At 41.7% G+C, this 17775-nt stretch overlaps 1 protein-coding gene across 2 annotated transcripts in view; it reads left to right on the forward strand.

The window, feature by feature from the left end:
• The window catches only part of CD96 (CD96 molecule), a 29076-nt gene extending 12450 nt beyond the window's left edge, over positions 1-16626 (forward strand). Inside the window, exons 5-14 of one of the 2 annotated variants that reach the window (XM_069868861.1) lie at positions 1186-1241; positions 3461-3551; positions 3920-4096; positions 5387-5446; positions 7214-7258; positions 8131-8205; positions 10858-10932; positions 13497-13592; positions 14391-14514; positions 15566-16626. In XM_069868861.1, coding sequence (XP_069724962.1) covers positions 1186-1241; positions 3461-3551; positions 3920-4096; positions 5387-5446; positions 7214-7258; positions 8131-8205; positions 10858-10932; positions 13497-13592; positions 14391-14514; positions 15566-15674 — 908 coding nt within the window. In that variant the 3' untranslated portion in view covers positions 15675-16626. Of the gene's footprint in view, positions 1-1185; positions 1242-3460; positions 3552-3919; positions 4097-5386; positions 5447-7213; positions 7259-8130; positions 8206-10857; positions 10933-12796; positions 12989-13496; positions 13593-14390; positions 14515-15565 lie in introns of those variants that run through there. The other variant, XM_069868870.1, reaches the window with a different exon arrangement.
• Positions 16627-17775: the final 1149 nt, after the last annotated feature.

The following is a 17775-nucleotide window of genomic DNA, read 5'->3' on the forward strand; positions in this document are numbered from 1 at the left end:
GACTTTTTTTTTTTATTTCTGAAAAAGCATCGTTGTCTTTTGCCAGTTTTGTCAAGGCAGAAACAAGGATGAAAGCTTAAGACATTAATTTTCTCATAAAAAGAATCCAACAAAGGAAAAATAAACAATCGAAATGGAAAAAATTGAAACAAAGGAAATCCCAACCCTAAGGCCACCTTGATCAAATATAAGTCACTCCCAGGCATAATCTATCAGTGAATTAGGCAGGAAAACATAAATTACAAATAGAAGGTGGGATAGTCCTTGGTGGATTCAGTATATAAAACAACAGGAAATCTTAAGCAGTTCACCTCAGAGGCAAACATAATGAACTGAGATGACCCTATATCAATTAACAGGGTTAGGGGAAAAAAAAAAAGAAAATCGTCTTCATTTTAAAGATTACAGTGAGGTTTAGATAGGAAAAAGAAAGAACTGTGCATCTCTCGATTAATCCAGGGGCTGAACTTGTTTTCAGTCCAGTTTTAAGGCTTAGAAATAGCCAGAAGTATAATTTATCCAAGGCTTTTGAGATTTGCTGTATGTTAGCAGAATTTCAACAGTCCTTAACAAGTCAGTTAATATTACTGCAAACCAATGATGCCAACAGCTGATCTAAAAATGCCACCTTAGAGAGGTTTACAGTACCTGACCACTCTTATCTGTTCAGATGAAAGTGAGCTCAGGGCTTCCCAGCAAGGCAGGAAGCATCTGTGGTCTGACACTGACACGTATCTGCCCAGGCAACAGCATGTGGATGGCTGGTACCCTACATCAATGAATGTTTTTGGGACTGGTGAAAGCCTTTGCAGATGACTTTGGCTGGTAAACACCTGGACAAACCCATAACTGGAGGGTGTTTTATTTCAGCAGGCCCAGGAAAGGAGGCTCTGCTGCTGGAGGCATGACTGTAGCATGGCTCGATCTTGATTCTCCAGCAAAGCTGCCCAAGAGTAGTTTAGATAGGCAGTGAAATACATCACAGATCTTGTGGTAGCAGCTGCTTGTAAACCACTTCCTTGACCTCAAATCGAAGCTGTACAAGCTTTTATCTTGCTAGGTGTGGGGGTGGATGTAGGATTTAATTTCCACTCTTTTTCAATACAAGGCTGTTAAGTCTCATTAGAAGCTGTTATTGTGACCTTCAGTAGCCATTTCACTAATACATTTCTGTTTGCTTTCCAGCCTACCCTGAGATCTCTGTTAGCCTGCAGGAAGGCTCAGCTGGCACCTCGGGGAAGGTGAGCAATTTTGGATCGAAAAGTAATATCCATGACTGTCACCATGTCACCCCATTAAGGCCAGGCAGGCTAAGCTGAATCAGACAGAGAAAGGGCCTCCAGACCCACTAAGCTCACAAGGCAACAAGTGAGCCAATGAGTTAATGTCAGCCATTCATGCTCATTCTTCTCAGGGATTCCCAACCCTGCTTCAGTGAGCACAAACTGGAGCTAGCTAAGGGCTTCTCCATGGTGTGGGCAAAACCTGATTTTGCATTAGCCCTTGGGAAAGCTCCAGAACAGGTTCAAGGGCATGTCAGGAGTTGTTGGTGTTGCAGGGAGCTGCCATGCACCCTTTCCCTCCCCATCTCCCAGCAGCCTCCAGCTTCCCTCTCTACATTGCATAAAATCCCTCTCCAAAGGGAGGGGATCCTGCTGGAACCATCTAGGTTGAAGCTGTTGATCTGTGAGCATCCCAAACTAAGATAAAGTTTTCCTTGTAAACAGCACTTGTGGGCAGGAAGAACCTTACATTAACCTTATTCACCTGTTGACAGACAAGCCATTAGTCGGTTCTGCAAAACCACTACAGTTTTCCTGGTGACCTATTTCTAGGTGTGATATGGGACATTACAGACTTTTGCCTGCACTGTCCTGCTGAGCAGAGCAAGGGGTGCTGCTATCCTGAAAGCAGGCAAGAGAAACCAAACACTGACTTCTTTGCTTCTCTTTTCCACCCTTTCTTACAGGACTTAAATCTACTTTGAATGTCAGATTTTATTTCTTCCTAGCAAGCATTTCTAAAAATATTATGAACAAGAAATCACTGAAAAATAAGGGAATGATGAAGTAAACAAGCAGGGAAAGCAACTGCACTATGAGTTGAGTTCAGAGGTTATTTACCATGGCAAGGGAAGTGTTTCAGCCAGGTAGTTTCAGTCTTCATATTGAATGATTGACTTCTGGCTGGCTGCAATGCCTCAAGCTTGTTTTTAACTGTATGTGTGAACCACCTTCTTTCAAAGTGGGAGCAAGAGGGCTTTGTGCTACATGAGTAGTCAGTTTTTTGGTTTTTGTTTTTCTCTTTGTTTAAATGGACAAGGTAATATCTCTTAGTGCTATAAGCTGTTGAGTAAATGTAACATCCAGGCAGCATAAGGATGAGACCTCCCACCCTGCTATTACGCAGCCCTTCATCGAGCGCTGATTTTGAGGTCCTTCCCATCTATTGCTTGATGGGAAATTAAACTGAGCACAAATAAAGATTTTTGGAGCAACTGGCATACAGCCTGAACTACTGCATTGTAGCGATTAAGACATGGACCCCGACAATGAGGCAACAAGTGAGATCAACTTTATTGAGAGGGTGCAAACCTTATACAGTGTTTCTGTATCCAGTTAACAGCTATCCCAGTGAATTTCCACCCGTGAGAATCCCGCAGTACAGCGACAGAGTGCAACCTCCTGTTTTACACAGATGTGTCCCTTATCTTCATGTTTTCTGCCTAGTGCATTCCTTTCCTGTTAACCCATGGGTCTTAATAAAGATTCCAAGGTCTCAACGAGCTAGCAAGCATGAGAACATCAGCTGTTTGTTCTGTGCTTGTCGCTAATATTGCAGGTACACCAAGGCATCAGCCACTTACCCCAGCATATACTCAGTACTGGAATCTTTATGCTCGCACTGCATCTAAAGTATGCAATTCCATGTGACTTCTGGAAACCTCTTACATATCATCATCATATCATTACATACCTCTACAAAGGTATCTGATTTTGTATATTCAACATATCACTGTGTTAAGCAGTCTTTTTCATGAGATTTGTCTCTTCGTCTGCCTAACGAATGAAGGATTTACGTGGCAATCGGGGTGTCTCATTCTCCCCATACACGCTGCGCCCATTACTGATTCCAGTGTTTCTCCATGTTAGTGTTTGTCACTGAGGCACTGGGCTGAAAGCAGGAGGCTACATCCCTCCAGCCACAGCTCTGGAGTGGAGCGTGTTGGAGCCCAGTCACTCTCCACCTGGCACAGGGCGATGGGGGTGTCCCGGGGCTCCCATTCAACGGTATCTGCAACTAGAAAAATGGAAGGGAAAGCAACACAAGAAAAACAAAGTGAGGGCTTCCTTTCTAAGGGGGACAGTGAGTAAATAAGCTCTGTCTATAAGGGACTTTGGAAGCCAGCAGCCAGGTGAGATATGACGGAGGCTAACAACTGGCTTTTACTGCCCCATAGCCGAACGTGAGCTGCATCGTGAAGAAGGCATTTCCCAAGCCAAGCCTTGTGTGGTATGTGGACAGAGTGAGCCTGATGGAGCAGCCTAGAGGTAATGCAACCTGTCAACAGGACAATGGCACATCTGTAGGAGTGGTTCCTGAGAAAGCGATGGTTGTTCAACCACTCCAGCCACGGGGAGCCTGTAGGTGTCCTTCTGGGTGAAGGGGAGAGTATCAGGCCTCCTCAAAGGGAAAAGCTGGTGAACAGCCATGACCACAGCCCTCTGCAATTGCCTGTGATGGGAATGACAGCTTGGCATAACTGTGCTGGTTTTGCCAAATCTTTTATAGTGTCTCAGCAAAGAAACCTGCAGCCACATGAGCTTGCTTTTCAGTACCTGTATTTTGCACAGCTATGATTTATAGCTTCAATTTTAATGCAAGTGTCTTGCAGCTTTTCTTTTTTTCTTTCCCCAAGAAATTTCTGTTCACCAAGAAGACGTGCAAGACAGTGAAGGTTTCTATCACCTGAGATCAACACTGATGTTGCAAGGGACCCACCAGACACATAAGACATTCTTGTGTGCATGTCTGTTTTCCTTCCCTGGGAATGAAACAAGGAATATTTCATCAGAAGAAATATTTGTTTTCTTCGGTAGGTTTTTCATAGATAGAACGCATCTGAAATGTAAAACATTAAGAATACTGAAGAAATTTACTCTCTGACATTTGAAATACTGAAGAAATGGCTAGAGTATGGAAGCTTTATTGTAAGAGTTTATCACACAGCTTGAACTTCCTGGGAGTTTTTTAACTTGAGTTTTTGTTCAAGCCTGTAAATGAGCTAAGAAACTCCTGCACAAACATAAGATGCTTGCTGTTTGTTTAGGCAGTATCATACTGTACTTCCCAAACCCCCAAACACACTAGCTTAGCCACATGGAACCAGTACGTTATTACAATCATCTGATTCTCACTGAGCACTCCTGGCAGAAAGTCTGCATGCGTACAATGCAGCTCTTAGGAAAATCAAACCCTCAGAGTCAGAGCTATATTGTACCTCTTCAGTGAAACCTATACAAGGTGCCTAAGCCAGCTGAACCACTTTGGACAATACAGAAACTCCCCTATAACCTGTACTATAAAAAATTGCTACACAATTAGAGATGCAGGGAGAATTATTGTCTCAGGTAGCTGGTGAAAGCACAAGACGTGGAGATGCAGAGATTTCTGGATATAATTTCCAAAGATGGAAAGTGACAGCAAGAAGGGCAGACTGATTTCCTTTAGCACTCTCGTGTATGCCTCCTCTTCAGGTGCAAATGCATAGCTACACCTTTTCTTATTTTACTATATGTGCTCCTTGCTGCACAGATAAAAACAACTGAACTGCTGGCCCTCAAGCAGCATGCACAGATATGTCATGTACCACGGTGACTACTTGTAGCTCAGTTGTGTTAACTTGTGGCTGTGGATGTACTTATTGGTGTGTTTCTCCACAAGGAAAGACTGCATCAAAAGCTAGCGCTTACTCCTCTAGAAACATAGCTTTGGAGGGAAGGGAGATAAATCATATTTTTTCTCCAAAATGGTCCATTTCTCCCAATATGCAATTTTGTAGAAATACAAATACATTCATACACATTCAAAAAAATACATTTAAATGAGAGAGACATCAATTAAAGTAGTCTACGTTCTTACCTGAAGGTTATGCTAATGCCAAGGTAGATCCATTCTACATAAAAAAAGTTATTGTATTTACATGTGACAGAAAGGAAATAATTAAATTAATTCTCAACTATGGTCTGTGTAGGTGCCCTACTAATGCACAGTATGACACAAACCCCAAACTGAATTTTCAGCCTTTATAACAAAGCCTAACTACTTTTAAGAACTGCTTTCATCTTCATCTTTCTTTTTTGTTTGTATTTTTTTTACTTCACAGACATGAACCCTCATCTAAATGAAGCTTCATCTGAAGCTTTTACCACCATGCCTTCTGAAGGTAGGATAAATGAGAGAATGAAATAACTTGGAGTATGTTAGAGGTGTGCCTATTAATTCCTATAGCTGTTGGAGACATGGTTTTGCACACTTGTTTCTAGATGGGTACTAAGGTATCCCTTTCTGCAGTTATGACTTCAGTGAAAATACAGTGAACAGATAGTTTGATCATGTAATCTATCATAATTAAGCCCAACCATAATTAAACCCCAGCCTTGAGGGGAACTTCATGTTATTTCTGATGCTTCACCTGGCATTGAATATAGCTCTTCAGCACTGAACTGATAATTAAAAATAACAGCCCCACTAATGGCTCTACCTTCTGCTTAAGTACACAGCCAAGATCTCGATACTTTTTCTTAATTAAAGAACCAATGGGATGTTTCTTAATTTGTGTACATTTGTTAAATGCCCCTCAAAGTTTGTCTTATTATCGGCTTATTGCAGACAGATAAATTGTTTCCTTGACACCTCAGCTGATGCCCTTTGGAGATGTCTCTCCTGGGCTTGCTTGTTCTGCTCCACACAGGAGGCAGCTGCATTTCAGTGGTGAGTTACATGGGTGCGTCAGAGAAACATCGTAGACAAATAGCATGAAAAGTGTGGGTTTTTTGTGTAGAATGCTCCTTGGAGTGACAGGCCCTGGAGGTTCAGCCAATATCTTGCTAGGCATTAGAAAGCCATCCCAGGTACCAGGTTCCCTGAGACAGAGACTTGGTCCTTCACTGGCCTCTGCAAGGAGATCTCCCAAAGCAGCCCCCGCAGCTTGTGTCAGGTCAGCACCCTGCTTCACCTTTCACACTGTGCCGTAATGTACTGGGAGCTGGACACACCTCGAGGTGCCCCACTACCCACTGCATCTTTGGTGAGGGATCCTCTTATGTCAGCCAGCTACTATGAAACCCCTGCTAACACAGGCAAGGCTAAAATTAAGTGTGGATGGAAGAGCAACTCTGAGAACCGTCGAAGGAGGTACAAATGCTTGCAAAAGAAAGCAGGTAGAGATTTGATGATTATCTACTTATGCTAAAGATCCCTCCCAGCATGCCTGACCACACAGAGGTACTTGGGCTGCCTTCTCAGATATGTTTTTCTAATGGGATGTGCAAGCTTTCATGGTTCACCTCCTTCATGGAGCCCTTTAAGGAGCCATACTCTTCCTACTCAGGGGGTACTTTGCCTCACCTCCTGGGCAAAAAAAAAAAAATTGAGATAACTGTTACTCAGGATGTAAATAATACTTGGGCAGGATGGTGTCTCTGCTGATCTTGGCACACTGGTTAGGAGTCCTTTAATTACAAGGAATAAATCCCTCTCTCTCTCCTTCTTTGAGGACTCAATGAGCACTCTTCAATGCAAAGTGTCCCTGAAATTTATTGTCAGGGCTGCAGTCTCTGAAATGCCTCATGGATGGATCTATGCAGGTGCCACAACCAGGTCATATATATTATTTCAACCTGCATGGCCGTAAGGTGCCACTGTATGGGATAAAACCTCGTAAACCATTTCTGCTTTCTGAGTTGAGGTGCAGACTGGAGGTTCCCAGGACTCCAAACCTTTTTTCCCCAAAAAACATTGTTTACCTACAGTTTTCACAGCACCTTGGGTGTTTCTTGTTTCTTACTGGACCAATTGATTGGGTTGTGCACTGGAAGATTATTAAGAGTGATGTACTCTCACTCTTAAACCCTTGAATGACTCTCTTTCCTAAAGCAGAACAAAAACCTCCTTCACCTTCAGTAAAAGTGTTTGCTTTGATTTGTTATAGACCTTGGAAATTCAGCCCTTCCATCAGCTGTCATGACTACCTCAGGTAAGAGGAAAATAAAAAAGCCTTCTTTATTACTCAGTTAATAGATGTATGATCTCTGCTTGACCTGTGTTTAAATGTCATGTACACAGAGCTAGAGGTGTGCCAGGGAAAGGTCAGCTCACTCTGGTATCACTGGTGTGCTGCTGGATGGGAATTTGTGAGCTATGAAGTTACTCAAGAAGAGATCTGACACAGATCCCACTAAAATTGTCGTGTTAGGACAGCATGTAAAATGGCATTCTAAATATTTCATATTATTCTTATGCCTTTTTATAAAATAGAATAAAACCCTCTATACAACAACGGATAAATTTGTCCTATTACGACAGAAATGAGCATGTGATAGAAAAGCTAAAATTACCACTTTTCCTTGACCCAATAGTAGCACATCATCCCCATTCAATAATGATACAAGATAAATACCACTTCTTTACCAGAACATGCATATGGATAACTGTCTTTAGCAACTGAAAGGAAAAGAGTAGGCTGACTCCTGGGCTTATACTACCATACATTGTCAGAATAATTTCTGGTAAGGCCCTGGCTAGGTGGGGAAGCACCACCATCAAGTACACAATCCACCTCATAGCAGTTAAATTGAACCTTATGTGTAAAAATATAAGTAAATAATGCAAACACCTAGCCCACATGAAAGGATCTGCATTAATAAAGTCAGCTGTCTCTGTTTGCCCCCTGAATTTGCGGGATGTGTTTTGAGCTTTTAACCTTAACTCTGACAGTAGGATTCTTGCCACAGAGTCTGCATTTACAAAGCAGCTACTGCAAGGTCTTTGGTCTGGGTTGTTTTATGAATATTATTTTTAAAAGACTCTATTGATAAATGTGATACTATGTAATTTATTTGTCATTAGTGCATCGGTTGACATCTTTAGCGTCTCTGGATTTCACAAGTCAAGCAAGCTTGGCCTCTGCTTCCACCACACAAGGTAATAAATTAAACCACAATGTTTTCTCTTTTTCTTCAAGGGTATAGGAGAAAGCTAGGTAAACACAATAACCATCTTGCATTTTTTGAAGCAAGAATCTAATGTCCACTAAAGCCCTTTTCTGAGTGCATTATATACTAGAATGTCCACAGTTCAAAAATAAATATATAAGAAAATGCTGTCTTGATTTAGTCTTTTTTAATGCTCTGTTCAGAATACACACATTAATTTCAGTGAATGAATAGACATCAAGTATACCTTTTTTAAAACACTCCTTGTATCTCTTTAATAAATATGCAAAATTAGAATGACATTAGACCTAGAAAAAATGCAACCCAAACATCAGAGGACAGGAGTACAAATGTAAAGCAGTAATAAACAAAATATTTACAACAGATGACTCAACTCAGTGATTTCTTCTCTGTGCTGGTGACTCACTTGAAGGGTTTAACCTCATTTACCCATGGAGAGCTACATGTACTCTGCATCTGGCAGCAGCCTGAATCAAGAGCAGATGAAGGCCTGAAGCTCCTGCCTACTGGGCAGCTGGGATCCCAAATTAAACGGCTGATGCCCACCAGAGTGCATTTTCTCTCAACACAGTCTGTCTGTGAATACTTTTTTCTTTAAAGTCTTTTTCCATTTTGAAGCCCAGCTCGCACTGTTTGTTTTTAAGCAGTGGTTAGAAGGGCATTGGGGCTGCCCCTATCGACAGCAAGGTATGCTCACTGCCACGTGGGCTGAGGAAATGCAGGCATGGCACATGCTCCCATTTTAAAGACAAAACAGCCCATGTAAACAGCAGCACAGACAGCACAAGGAAGAGGCAACATGGCAAGGCGGTGTTAAATACCATATTCTCCTTCATGGCCACACCAAATCTTTGGCTCGGAAATGATCCACCGCTGAGGTGAAAGTCAGCATGAATGAATTCGACCCATGGTATTTCTGGCAGCCTTGTTCTTCCAAACAAAAAAAAATTGATTGCAACAGACTTTCACGAGCTTGTGGGTCATTGAATGACCTCCTTAAAATGTGTAATTCAATCCTGTAACCTCTGCTTAAAGTAATCTACATTACGCTGTAGCATATCTAGTATTTACCCAGAGATGTTTGACTAACACAATAGGCAGTGTGTAGGGTAATACTAAAGGAAGATGCTGAACACAAGGCTTCATCCTAACCCAGCAGAGTGCTACTTGGTTGCTGAATCACTTAATGCCCTGAGGCGTGAAGAAACTAGATTGGGATAGTTAGGGCAGGAACACAGATTGTAGCAGCACTGAAATTAAAGTTTGCTGCTTCTCAAGCTGCCTCCCCCATCCCCAAAGCAGAGATGCTTGCCCAGCCTGGCTGACAGTGGGGCAGCAAAGTGCATGTTCATGTGGCCTGAACGCCCTTCTCTCTCAACAAACTATTTCACAGTTTCTGTAAATATGCAATGTGAACAGAGAGGATTCTTCTCCCTGGATTATATATCTTCACTGGTTGAGAAGGCATAAGGACAAAGTCATAGTGCAAGCTGGAGCTGAGCCACCTTCTGCAAGTAGCCCAGGAAACATCTGTCTTTTAACCAGTGTCCCTAATGTGTGGCAGTCGTGGTGTGCTGACCATGGGTTAATGCTTTTCCTCTCTGGATCATTGCTGATTCCTAAATCAGTGCCACCATCAGCTTCTTGAGCAGACCCTTTGAGCCACAGCTGAGTCAGGACACTGAGTCCCAGTCCCCTTTTACAAAAGGATTTGTTTCAGTTCCTGTTATTTTGCAAATCTTTAATGAAAATCCATGAGACAGCTGGGAACTGATACAAGGGAAGAGTGCACAGATATAGACAGGTGAAGGAGGAGGAAAAACAAACAAGACTGTTAAAACTGCAGCCTGATCTTTGCTTAGCTTCCACGATAGATCAATCTTTGAGCCCCTAGCTCAAGCTTTGAGTGCTGGGTTACAGCTGCATTTCACCTTCTCAAATTTGTTCAGATGGCTTAACAATACTTTTCCAAAAATGAGACAGGTGTTAGGAAAGACAGACTCTTTTTAGTAAATGTAAAACAGTCCTCTTGGGAAAATAGAGGTCTACTTGCTAACTACCACCTGTCTGTGTTTGAATATCAGATAAACAGCTAATTCAGCTTCGGAACACTTAATACTTAAAAAACAGGCAAATGTTAAATAAGTTGGTATTTGGCAACAGGAATCACAGGCGTGACTCCTATACACTAACTTCTTCAAAACTTCTCTTTGCTAGTTGGGAAAACAGTTTTGTCTCATTGCATCTGGTGAAATCCTGTCAAAATTCAGATTTATGTGTTTGTTCATCATTCTCTGTTTCCTTCAGATTGAAACAAGCCAGTGAAGTCAGTACTATTGACTTGCAGATGAAACTCAGCTGGAGTCCAAAAACACATTTTTAATGCCTTATATGTTTTCTCAGACTTTATTCATCCATGTCACAAAACTACTCTTGAGTTTCTAGCTTGTGACAGACTTTAAAACCAGACACAAAATTTTGTGGTGTTTGTCCAGCATCTCAGGTAGGTTACAACTCTTTGGTCTCTTTAGTCAGGAAACAGGGAAGAAACAAGGAAAAACAAAGAACAAGTGATGGGATCCTCTACAGCAATTTTTACAAGCTTATATATTTTTCACAGAAGCACTGATTTCTGCTGCAGAAACAAAAAGCTATACCAGCACCACAGCATTCAATGGGAGTTTGACAACAGCAGGTGAGTAGGTGATGCATCTCCTTTTTTTCACAGGACTGTTAACAGGTGAGCGATGTAGCTAAATACAGGTGCTGCAAAGTGCAGATGTGGTACCAACTTAGCAAGTGTTGGGTTGCAAATTTACAGTGGTCTGGAGTATCTTGCAAAAATACACAGCGGTGGGTAGTCAGCTCTATGTGGCCCCCAATTTGTGATGCCTTTGCCACGAACTTTAGTCTGCAGTGCTTGTTTTCGGCCATTAGTTCATAGTTATCATATTGCCATGCAAAAATTGTTACTAAATATGGATAAGGTGCACCTGAACAGAGGCCAGAAGTCAAGTGGTGTAATCTGTAACACCTTTTCAATATTTCACAGAAGCAATTCTTCTGCTAAATTGCACCAAGTTAGCAGATAAAAGCTTGAGTCTTCCAAGCCATCAAGGATCTGCAGCACCAATAGAGTAACAAAATTTGTTTGAGTATCCTGGTTTTATTAGATGTATTTAATATAATAATATTAAAATTGAGAGAGTCACTAGGCAAATGTAGTGAGTACTGAGGGTAGTTTATAGATGAAATAAATTACTGGAGAAGCTAAATAAAATCACAGAGCAGCAGTGAAATCATGAGATAATGTGGGACAATAAAGGCTGGCTAATAGAACATCAAATGGCGGCCTCATTAAAGATCAGTAAAAAACCCCTAGGGTTGGACATTTTTTCACAAGTCTTTCCCTTTAGAAAACCTGGGCTCAGCAGCAGAAAACCAGGAGTAACTTTCTATTTTAACACATTGGTTTGTCTTTGTGTTTTTACAGACAGAACCTGTCAATGCACTTTTGCATTTGTACAGCAGTTCTCTCTTGGCTGAAGTGTGAAGGTTGCAGCCACTTTCCATTTTCTAGATATATTTTTGGCAGCATTCTGGTACTTATTTGCCCGCATATAGCCCACAACCCTGCGTTTAGACTGAGACCTCGTGACAAGGTCTAACACTTCACGATCCTGCTCTTGCACAGCTTGCTGGTTGCAATCTTTGTTAAAAGCATGCGGAATTACACTACTGCTTGCAGGAGGTCCTGTGCATTGCACCGGTCACCAGCTTCCCTACAGCCATGCCCATCTGACTACCAGCTGAGGCATGGCCTTCAAGGGCCCTCAAATCCAGTAGCTGTAATTGAGGGCAATTTTAGAGCACGTGGGCACTGGTGTGCCCGCTGAGACATACCAGGGTATTTCCCTGTGCCCTCCCAGGGCCAAGAGGCTTGTACAAAGGGATTACCATTATCAGTTCAGTCCTCAGAGGCTGTAACACAAGCCATTCTGTAGATAATAATAATAAGTAGTGCCTATCAACGTGCTGTATAGAGCACAGTGCTATGGGATTTCTAAGTGTATATTCTCTTTCATTATATAAAACTTTTTAAAATGCCAGATTTACCGTGCTTATCCCCATAAAATTAAACACCTAATAAACTAGGAGAAAAGAAGGACTGAATTGAATTAATGTCCAAAACTCTCAGTGAATCTTGAGAGTTCGCTAAAACTGGACTGCTTTTGGTAGGGCTTTTTATTACATACATACATACACACACACACACACACTTGAGTTCTCAATTTATTTCAATCAGAAGCAGCATCTCATAAGAAAGAAATTTTCCTGGCTCTATCTGGTTACTCATTTAGATTATTTAAACAGTGGATATTTTTCTTGTACTTATAAACCAGCAATTATACTAGATATTTCCATATATCTCTGGTATTTCATTTGTTGTTTGCATCAGAGAAAAATGATGAGTACAAAATAGCCACAGCTGAGCCTAATGAAGCAGCTACATACAGGCTTGTAAGATAATTGAAGAATATTATTTCTTTTTTGTACAGATTTGAATGATTCTACCACCAAATCCACACAAAGCCTCAGGAATGCCACACAAGCCTCTGTGAATATGACTGCGGGGCATCGTAAGTGCTGTGGCAACTTGGAAATACTGTGCCATTGTCTTCTCACATATTTTAGCTGTTATTTTGGAAGACACAAATACAAAGATGGCTAGGAAAAAAAAAAGAATGTAGCCTTGGATATAGGTGGCTTAGCTATATTTGGAAAGGCAAAATATCTCTCTACAAACAGATGAAAGACTATTTTTGTGGTTCAGACTACTTGACAGAGGAGACTGTGGTTTTACTCAGTCATGGCAGAGGCAGACTCTTTGTGCTGCAGCTAAGCTACTTAATTTCTTTAGCTTTTTCATTACCATCAAAGAGCTAAAAAGCTTATCATTCTCTCAGACCATCATGCAGCTCAGTGTTGGTAACATCTTAACAGGTGTTTTCTAACAATCTATCTTTCTTTCTATTAAAATTATTTAGATTTATAAAGGCACTATTTTTGTCTAATTGGTTGTAGGCCAAAAATGTAGGCATCTTGCCAAGTGAATTTTGACACTCTGATTCTGGAATTTAATTTCCACTCTTCAGCAGGGTGAATAACAGTGGCTTCAAAACACAACCTTCATAAAAGCAAACAAATAAACAAAACCAAATAAGTTACTAAGAATGTTCTGTGTCCATACCTTTTCAGGTAACCTGTCCTTCAGCATCACAGATCAGACAATTTCAGTTACCAGAGGGAAAGATTTCTTTACTACCAGCACTTTACTACTGATCAATAGCACTGGTAAGACACATCCTACAAATGTTCTTCTTTCACCATGCTATTGCAGTAAGCAAGAAAAGCAGAGAAGCATGACACAGAGCATCATATACATTTGACCAGGGGAGCTGAAAAAAGTTCCTGGCTTCTCCCTGCAACTACAAGCAATGCTCCAGTGCATGCTTCCTTCCAGCAGCAAAATTTGGCTGACCACACGCCTGTGCCCCAGGTGCCACTCACAGCTCACACAGTGTGATGGACGTAGCTCCCAGCCATTGCACTGGCTGCTGCTGTGGCTAAGACCCAGGCTAGGTGACATACCACTATGCTGCACCGCCAACAAGAGCCCACTCCAAGAGCTGGTTGCACCCTTGACCAGGTGTTTCAGCAGGGTTTGCTGTCAGTGGCATGAAAAATAAGCCAGTGGGAAGGAGGGCTGGGGCAGGCAGTGGTGTCCAGCTGCACCACAACACCCTTACTCTTCTCAGAGATGTTCACGGGGGAACAGAGAAAACCAAAAGTTTTCAGATAAAACAACTGCTGGGCTGTGCCTGGATAATCTCGTCATGGGAACCGATGGGTGGCTGAAATCAGCCTGCAAACCCAGTCAGAACAAAAGTGAGTTAAGTCCATAAATTAGAGCTGCAATTTTCAGAGTCTGAAACCCTCAGCCTGTGAACCTGGTAATTTGGTGCTGATCTGGGGCTGCATTGTCACCAGTACAGTGCCTGGGGAGGAGCAGCGAGCCAGAGGCAACAAGCTCCTATTTTTCCTCCTCTCTCAGGACATTCAACTGAGCTCTTTCTCATGTGTCCATTCCAGGCAGCACAAGGAACATGAAAGCCAGTCACTTCCCCTGGCCAGCAGCAGTGGCCATCCTGCTCCTCTTCTGCAGTCTTCTACTAGCTTTAGGCATCAGGAAATGGTGTCAGTACCAGAGGGAGATGTAAGTACCAGGGAGGGGAACCACAGGGGCAGGAGGAGTGGCACAGAGGACAGCACAAACTCTAATCCAGTTGTCTGGAATCATATATTTTCATTTGGCACTATCCATAGTCACAAGGCCTTTAAGTACATGGATCACTAATGCCATTTTTTTTCATACAGCAGTATGAAATGTGGAGCTTTCTCAGTCCTTTCATCTGCTCCGTGGGCTATCTCTAAAATAAACTTATAAAAAAAGATCTGCGGTGTAGCTTCAGGGTGTGAGGGAAGAATATAAGCCAATCCTTTTCCTCAGAAGACCTCACTTCTGTTAGACTCCCCGCCAACTGCTTTTGCTCTCTCATTTTGCATGGTTACTTGAGGACAAGTTTTAATGAAATTGTACTTCTAGGGCAACTTTATTTGAGTTGTGAATAATATATGTGAAAGTAGGCTACCTGAAACTTAATCCCAGTCAAAGAAGCACTGAGTTTGTAATTATTACCAAAGTTTAATTCCCTACAAAAGCACTCAGAGATCTACTGATGAAAGCCAATTATTTTTAGTCTTACTAATATTTCTAAAATGTTTGAAAAATCATCGTGATGATGAATCATTTGCAGTTCTAGAACGGTCTGTTGAAACATGACTGCAAATCCTGTATATTGAAGGTAAAAATGGAATTTATTTTTTCAGTGGTTTTGGATGGGACCTTTCTTTTTCTCGGCCTACAAATTGACAAAAAGCTCTTATGAGTCTCTAAATATACCTTCAGAGAGCAGCATGAGAAAAAAGATCTCTACAAGGGTCTTGAATGGTTCACCAGGACTGTGTTCTGTTCTTTTAAAGCATGAATAAAGTAAAATTGTTAGGTGGGAGCTGAGAAAGCCAAATGAATACCAGGAGGTGCACTATGGCTATAGGACAGAAACAGAGAAGTCTCTGTATGTAAGAGCAAATGTCAGGTGCCCTTGTAATGACTTAGTATCCATCATTCTCCTCTTGTGAACATTTTACAACAGTCTTTTATGTGGCTTTTATGCGGTCGCATGTTTTTTTCTCTTCTATTTCAGTATGGACAGACCTCCATCATTCAAGCCACCACCACCTCCAATAAAGTACACCTCCATGGTGGAGTCTGACGGGACTCCTCCATCCTGCCACGAACTGGAAAACCTGTAGCATTGCCCACACCCCTTGTGTAGTACATAGAAGACTGACACAGTTAAAAGGCTCTGCCTTTAGAATACTGGTTGCAGGACTTTGGTGTTAATGACCCATATTAAAATTCTGAGTGTCTAAATGACATTAATGTTGGAACTGAGCACTCTTGGGGACACTTACTACATCCTGTCTATCCCATCTATCTCTATGTATAACATTAACACCGCTGTGAGTGTCACTGTGAGATTACATGTGCTTAATTTGAATTGCGTGATCAGCTGGGAATTTACTGTCTTATTAATGGGAACAGATTAACAGATCACTCCATCAGCCTGCCTGAAGTGTTGAAGCTTTTTGTTTTACTAAGCGTGTGGAGACGACAGCTCTGCCATATGGACACCGTGATTACACAGGAAATGCTGGCTTAACACAAGCTTTTTGACACCTACATGAGCCATGCTTACAATTATTTTTTACTGTACAAATATTGATTAATATGACCCAATATATAATTTCCTATCACTGTGAAACCAAACAAAGCATAATCAGCACCTTATGCTGCTGATATGGGAAGAAAATAGTCTGCAGCTATTGCCGCAGGGTTGCAGCACAGGATCACAAAGAGGGATTGAGGAGGTAAAAGGGCAAAGGGCAGACCTGGTGGAAGTGTTCATGAAGAAGACTCAGTTGCCATCGGTGAGTCACAAGGAAGACTCAACTTTGGGTTCATGCACAAGCCACCTGTAGACCAGAAACTTAAGGACAGAAATTAATAAGAACCCTAAAGATGACAGAAAATGCCAGTCCTTTTGGAAGGGTTGTGCCTTTGAAACAATAATTACTCTTGAGTCCATTTTTTTTAAATTCAATTTATGGTAAACGTGAAAAAAACAGTAATATAATAATTTTATCCTACTTTGTTCTTAATGAGCTTCTGTCATTTGCTGTGCTCGCATTCTTCAAGACCTTGGGGGTAGTTTCCCAGGTGGTTTAAGCCCGTGGAAGGGATGGCCAGTCTTACCCTTATCCTGCCCAGGATGCTTATCTCCTTGCATTTATAAAAGACCATGCTGAGGGATGGATCAGCTTAGCCTGCTGCACAGTTCTTAGCCAGGTCAGTAGCTGCATGATCACTAACACAAGGCACAAGATCTGCAGCAGGATCACTATTTTGGCAGCAGTGTGGTCTTACTTTACTTTCAGCCAGCCAAGAAACTGTTCCTCTAAACTTTTTTGAAGATGTGCGGTTACCACAATGGTCTTTCTGTAATGAATGCAAATCAACTAAAACTCAATCACTTCAAGCTTAGAATTGGTATTCTGATTTGCTTTATTTACTGCTAAACACTGGTCGATGAGTATCAGGGTTCAGAGCACTGTGTTTCCCAGGACTTTAGGCAAATGAATGGCTTACTGGAAAGAATTATGTGACAGACTTTTTTAAAGTATTCTGTTATATTATTTAACTTATAGCACAAGAAATTCTAAATCCATCACTGAGGGAATCTCTGTGCTGAACTGAAAACACATTCCTTCCTACAAAGCTAAACAGACTTTGCCCGCATGGAAGGCTCAATATTTGAGATTTTCTTGTCTATATGGGTTTGTATAATAGAAGCAGATTAGTTTAACTTCTGTCATACAGTCAGTCACTGCAAAAGACGTCAGCTTTTTTGTTCTTAAAAAAAGGGAATCAGAAAAGGGGAAAAAATATGTGGATGGGGACACACTGGAGCCATCGGCCAGCAGGTGGCACGGCAGCACCGCATCCAGCGGGGTCTGGGGAAGGACGCCTGAGAGGGAGCTGGGAAAGAGGCAGCTATGGGTGTGGGACCTGAGCGGAGAAAAAGGAGAGGCAATTCCCGGCTGCCAGCCCCTTCACTTTTTCTTCAGCTAAATCAGGTTCTGCAGCTAATTTGTGTTTCTGTTGGACTTAATTTGCTCCTCACCAGGATAAGCCTGTAACACAGAGCTACTCAAGAACTGTGATGAGGTCCAAAATTGACCCCTGCTTTAATTGAAAAAGAAAATAAAACCTTTCGAGCCATTCTTTTTGGCATCACCTGCCACAATATGTTGGCTTAAAATCATTCAGTTCGGACTGGTGTGATTGAAAGCT

The sequence above is a fragment of the Phaenicophaeus curvirostris genome, chromosome 1, assembly GCF_032191515.1.
Source record: "Phaenicophaeus curvirostris isolate KB17595 chromosome 1, BPBGC_Pcur_1.0, whole genome shotgun sequence".
Classification (NCBI taxonomy): Eukaryota; Metazoa; Chordata; class Aves; order Cuculiformes; family Cuculidae; genus Phaenicophaeus; species Phaenicophaeus curvirostris.